Below are 6,345 nucleotides of genomic sequence, written 5' to 3' on the forward strand. Positions count from 1 at the left end.
ATCGAATGAATACAGTTTCAAGCAAGTCTGAATTACTCTAATTAAAGTTTGATGTTCTAAATAAGAATTCTGGCATATGATAAACACTTTAGGATTGCTTTATAACCTTTCCTATAGAAATTGGATTTCCATACCAGGGGCCCGTAATACAAAGCTTAGCAATGATCGTAGAACATTTTTTTATGATTGATTCCATTGGCTACAATGTACAATCAAACGTAAAAACCAAGTGTACGAATAATCGCTAACCTTTGTGTTACGGGACCCAGGACTTGAACTTAATATTAAGAAGTTAGTCTTAGCTCCTTAGCTCACCTAAACTTTTGTAGTTTTTTTTTAGTATTGCCATTATTTCTCCTTGGCTAAGTCCTGCCTCTGGGAGCTTAGTCCTATAGCTCTCACCCTTGGGTAATTTGAAGGATGATTTGGCAATGTTATTCTTCGTAGTCTTTAATTCTTCTGTAATCTGCGGAATAGAAAAGGATGATCTCACTTGAAAAAATATATATAAATATTGAGCATGCATGCCTCTTTGATATGCATATAAAAGACTTGATTATTCATGATTTATATTTTAATTTCTTTACTTTCTAATGTCTAAGTGGAGTTTGGGGGAGCAGGGGGATTTGGTTTGGCTTTTAATGTGTATTTTTTCAAGGGGGGTACATCAATGAATTGGAGCTTGGGGAAAATTTGAACTCACAAAATCTTCTGGAAACAGCAAATCCTCATGTAGAAACTTTCATCAGGAACAATCTACATTCATCTTAAAACCTTTCGACACTAGGTCTTTTACATAGAAATTGTTACTTTCGATTATGAGTGATCTCCTCTTGGTTTTTCCTTTCCATGTAGATTTGTTAAGCACAAATAGGAAATGTTAGCCAACTAACAATTATTGGCTTTGAGTTTCTTTTTGTGAATATTCCAAAAACGTTTTGTTTGGTGGGACAAACATCCTGTGTGTGCATGCATGTGTGTAAATGCAGAGTGCCTGGTCGAGTGGCTCTCTCTATATCAGGGCCGGGGTCCGGGTGGTATTATGTGGGCGCATTGTGGTCTAGTGGTTCTGACTCACGCCTTTCAAACAGAGGGTCATGGGTTCGAATCCCAGCCATGATGACTTTTCCTTCAGCAAGAAATGTATCCACAGTCACTATCGACCAAGGTAGGTGAATTGGTACCCGGCAGGATTAATTCCTTGAGGGCACTGAGCGCCGGTGATAGTAGCTGGAGCTAAAGCCGAGTAATAATAGCAAGTGCTTTGTATCCACAGGCAAAAAGCGCCATATAAATCCAGCTATCATTATTATGAGATCCATTTTTACCTCTATCAAGAGCAAACCACATTCACACAAGAATTTAAATATGGATAAATCAATTAAAGGCGATTTCTAACAAGAATAGGTTTAATGAGCACCTGTTTCACTGAGAACCATGAATTCCAAAATTTGAGGAATTTGTGTTTCACCCTAAAAGGGTATCGCTCGAACTGATGAGTACTGACCTTGCTTCCAATAATCGGTGCACTCCTAAGCAGCTTGAAGAACTTTCTCTTTCCTCTCTGCATTAAAGCTATAATAAAATAAATGAATAACAAATTAGTGTATTTACTGGTGGATCCAGGTGGGGGGGGGCACAGCCAGCCCACGCCCTTCCCCCCTTTGAGAGGCACAATTAAAATTTGTAATATAAAAATGCTGTTAAAACAGAAGTGTGCCCCCCCCCCCCCTTTGAAAGTAGAGGCCTTTTTTTTTTTGCTTGTCAAATTTTTCCTCTGCAAAATGTGCCCCCCCTTTTGGAAAATCCTATATTTGATTTATTTCAAATACCAAAATTCAAATTCTCAATTACATTTCCAACCCATGCAACCGTGTCTAATATAACTCTGATCAGAGTCCTTGATTCACACTAAAATCAAATGCATTCAACAGGTTAAAAAAATAATAATAAAGATCCATTTTATGCATGTTCCAAATCTACTGCTACAAAATACTTTTCTTACAGTTACCTACATACACTTCTGCCATGTTTTGTTTTAGCTATTAAACTGATATCATTATCTGATGCTTTAATTCTATACTTGTTTGTTCTTGGGTGAATGTCACTATTTCAATAGATTTTTGACAGTTGATAAAACTCTTTATACACCTTTGTGATATAAGATCCTGTTGTTCCTAGACATTTTTATAATTTGGTGCTCTATAATGTTCTGATTTGGTAAAACACAGTTAAACATACATTCATGTACATGTACCTCAGATTTAGATAAAAGTTTCAGTGACCTATTATACTCCTTTAAAACTTGCTGCAAGCTGGCAAATGTGACATTATCAGACAAGTTAACTGTTAGGAAATATGCTAGTAAACATATACTGGTAAAAATATGCTAGCAAAATAGTGGGGCAGCATTAATGCTACTGTCATCAGAAGGATATTCAGGACTATTCAGATACTCACTCAAATCTGAATCTGAATACCATGCATAAATTTCCATGGCAACAGTGACCACAAACGCAGTAATAGCAACCAAGAGGATGGGTGGCCATTCTGAGAGTGCATCATCTAGATCATCCAGGGCTTCAGCTAATACAAGACCTGCTAAAGACTACATTTTCAGGATTAGCAGGAAGAAAGAAGAATAAAAAGAAAAATTAATAATAATAGGCGCCATCTTTCTAGAAACAATCTATTCTGAGGCGCATTGTTATTATTATTACACCGGCTTTAGCTCGAGCTGCCTTTCAGCGCTCATGCATTCAAGGAACTAATCCTGCCGGGTACCCATTCACCTCACCTGGGTCGAGTGCAGCACATTGTGGATAAATTCCTTGCTGAAGGAAATTACGCCATGGCTGGGATTCGAACCCACGACCCTCTGTTTCAAAGTCAGAAGACTAATCCACTGGGCCACATCGCTCCACAAATTGATGGATTATCAACTGCACAGAAGAAATTTATGCCTACGCCATCGCCAGATAGGAATAACATGTCTTGTCACCTAACTTTTGCAACTATGATCCCTGTGATCTTTGACCTTGTGACCCTGAAATCCGCTCAGATCACTCTCAAACAGATCATTTATTTTGAGAAAGAAATGTTATCAGGTCATTGACCATTGCAACATTTTACCAAGACCAAAAAAATCAGTCTATTTCGGTCAAGATATGCTCCGCTAAGACTTTGTCTGGCTTCGCAGTAGAAGGAGGAGGGCTGAAAAAAATCAGAAAATTTTAAAACTCTTCCAAAACAGCAGATTTTTTAGTCTACCTGTTACCTTATTACCGATAAAATATGTCAGATCATTGTTTTTTGCAATATGCAGTTTGAATATCTCAACAAACTATGTGACCTACTGGCTCAAGACCAACAATAAGCCGCCAAAATGAATTTAGAAATTTTCATTGAACTTGATTAAAGGACATCCTAAGATTTAAAAAGGACATTAAACTTGTTGAAATTGATCAACAATAACCCAGACAAGTATTTGATTAAAAATGCAGAAAGCAAGAGTTTCATATAACCAACCTGCTTACAACTTAATACATACCCAAGGATTCATAAGGTTCATCATTCCTGATGACGACCAGAACACGCTGGTCGAAATGTCAATAACAGTTCTTTTAAGAGCTACCAAAACATCAAGAAAGAAACTAACAGTCATTTTCAGGACTACATACATGGTGTTTACTGCAAAAAAACTTCCATTATTCAAGCATTAGCATTTAGATGTGCATACTGAGCTATCTCAATAAAAACTCCCAAGCAGTCTGCAAAATAAAGGTGTCAAGAATTTTCATTAACTATTCAACTTTACTACTTGAAATATGAAGTGTGAAGAATTAGGCTTTTTATTTTTTTGCTTTTTAAAGACAATTTTTTCCTTCTTTTTTTTAGCTATTCTGAGGTCACCTATCTTTAAAATATTTTATTTTATCTCTTAAAAATGAAATTGGTATGGTTGGAACTTTTTCTTATCGACCACCTAATTTTCTAAGCATCATATCTGTGAAAAAAAAAAATCGGTTTTAACTGGTTTTCAGATTCCCATGTTTCGATCAGTGACACCGATTCAATTCACATATATATATGCGATCAACGAATACGACGGTATTACATTTGCTCATTTGCACCCTTCTTTTGAAACCGACCACCCGTGATACACTAAGTTTACGGCCAATTCTTGTTGCGGTGGCGAAATATTTTTACTCTCCCAAATCAGTTCTATGATGTCAACATGCTAAATCATCGTCTCACTACTTCCACTGCGAGCTCCGGCACATGATTCGACGATTGACGAAAGATATTTGTTCTAAAGCCGTATCCGATCGGAAATGGTGCGGGTTCGGGTCTAGTCAAAACAATTTTGATAAATTCTACTAGATCTAAGGCTTAATTCTGATGCTGTCATCTTTCAAATTTTTACCCTTTTCCCCTTCTTTTTCTCTCGTAAAATCGATTCTTACCGTTCCCAGAGATGCCAAGTTAAAAAAATGTTATGCGTGAGATTTTCATGACTCGGCGTCTCTGCGTGCACGCGGCCAGTACTTACACTTGTACGTTTCGAAAAGGCGCGCGCAACACGCGCGTGCGATATATGAGCTTCATCATGATATCGATCCATACTACAAAACCATGCGATGCACGCACGCGATTCATCGTATCACGTACTAGCTGTGCGCTGACTGCACTCTCGATTCGTCTCGCGTGCCGGGGTAGACATGACGGCGTGTGAAGGCGGTCGGCCAGTGCGTATAATCTAGCGAATAATGCTACTTTTTCTCTTTTTTTTCTGTCGGGTCCCGATGCGTGTCAAAAAAGGGTGCCATGCGTGAGATGGACCCTGTCCCTGGGTGCGTGAGTCTTACGCACAATGTGCGAGTCTCATGCACAATGCGTGAGACTGTCTTGGTAGCTCTGCGTTCCTATATGGACACTGCGCCTACTCTCATGTGCGTATACTAGTAGTTTGTAATACACAATAATTTTAATGCGCGCAAGGTGGTCGGTTTCAAAAGAGGTGGTCGATATGTGGTGGTCTCACTATGAGATTACATTTCATCTTTCAGAGTCAGAGACTCAGATAAAATTCAAACATTGAACTAGCCTGAAATATAACACCAACACTCAGGTTATTTTTTTTTTATGAACTTAAGTGCAAGTTTGAATTGAGAAAACATTGTATGATCATGTATTAAAACAAAACATACTAACGTTAATACTCTCAGTACTTAATAGACTAGATTAAAGACCTCTGCTCTAATTCCCTGGCTAGTTAGACCAACATAACAAAGTCAAAACAAGTCAAGACAATTCGATCCACCCCACCCCTACTTGAATCAGTCCAATTATTAAGGAAAAAGCTTTGGAAAGGGTCGGTCTGACAGTATACAACTATGAAAATCAAACTCTTACCCCGTATTCTAGGATCGAATGAAAAAACGAATCAATGTCCATCTTCAGATTTTACTTCACGAAGATAGAGTAGGCCCCTAGAGAGCAGCAACGAGAATCTAGCACTAGTAGCAGCTAGCAGACAATCGGTATACCCAGTGTATCACTAGCCCAGAGTTCCGGCGTGGAGCGCAAGCTAGCTCCCGTATCACTCGATGACAGTTCAAAGCCAATCTATGACGGCTGATTTAATTATTAAAAGCGTTGGCATTAGCCTGGAAAATTAGACTTTGGAACTGAAGCGATATTCGTTATCTATGTTCTTCTAATTCTTCTCTTATAGGCCTAGCGCCTCTGCAAATGATGGCAGTCTTTCAGTTTGATACTAGTTTTACGATAAAAACGACAGTCTCGCAATCGCACGTTATTTACCAAAATAATGTCCCTCCTCCCAAACCCCGCCCCCAAGCCCCGCCCCACCCAGTCTCGGTCCTTAATTGGATCATCATCGAGGTAAAAAAAAAAAAAAAGGGGGGGGGTAGAGAGAGAGAGAGAGAGAGTCATAATGCCCCGCATATTTATGCCCGAGCTGCCTCCAAGACCCCGAGGCAAACAACGCCTCGAAATGAATAATTCTAAAATAAAACAAAATATAAAAATGGAACATATATGCACATGAATGAGAACGAAAAACTATATACTGATATGATTTACAGAACCAGCCACCATCATGCAGGGTGATATTTTTTAAAGGGAGGGGGAGGGGTATATAATGAGCAAAATTGACTCATGTTTTCATTTAGTAGGGTGTTTTATATGGTTAAAGGTATTACAGGACTTGATGGCATATTCCAGCTCTTTATTTAGTCATATTATTTCCAAAAGTTCTTATTTTTTATCACTGACCCATCAGGCTATGCACTATTAGAGGGATGGTCCGGGCTGAAAGTA

General features: G+C 38.5%; 1 protein-coding gene across 1 annotated transcript; it reads right to left on the reverse strand.

Annotated features, from left to right (window-relative positions):
* Positions 1-298: 298 nt before the first annotated feature.
* Positions 299-5,815, reverse strand: LOC135157534 (uncharacterized). Its single transcript, XM_064113444.1, has 4 exons — positions 5,416-5,815; positions 2,461-2,608; positions 1,508-1,575; positions 299-466 (listed from the first exon to the last, which is right to left on the reverse strand). Exons 1-4 carry the CDS (start codon positions 5,455-5,457, stop codon positions 299-301), a joined length of 426 nt encoding a protein of 141 aa, XP_063969514.1. The 5' UTR covers positions 5,458-5,815.
* Positions 5,816-6,345: the final 530 nt, after the last annotated feature.

Source organism: Lytechinus pictus, chromosome 18, assembly GCF_037042905.1.
Source record: "Lytechinus pictus isolate F3 Inbred chromosome 18, Lp3.0, whole genome shotgun sequence".
NCBI classification, from domain to species: Eukaryota; Metazoa; Echinodermata; class Echinoidea; order Temnopleuroida; family Toxopneustidae; genus Lytechinus; species Lytechinus pictus.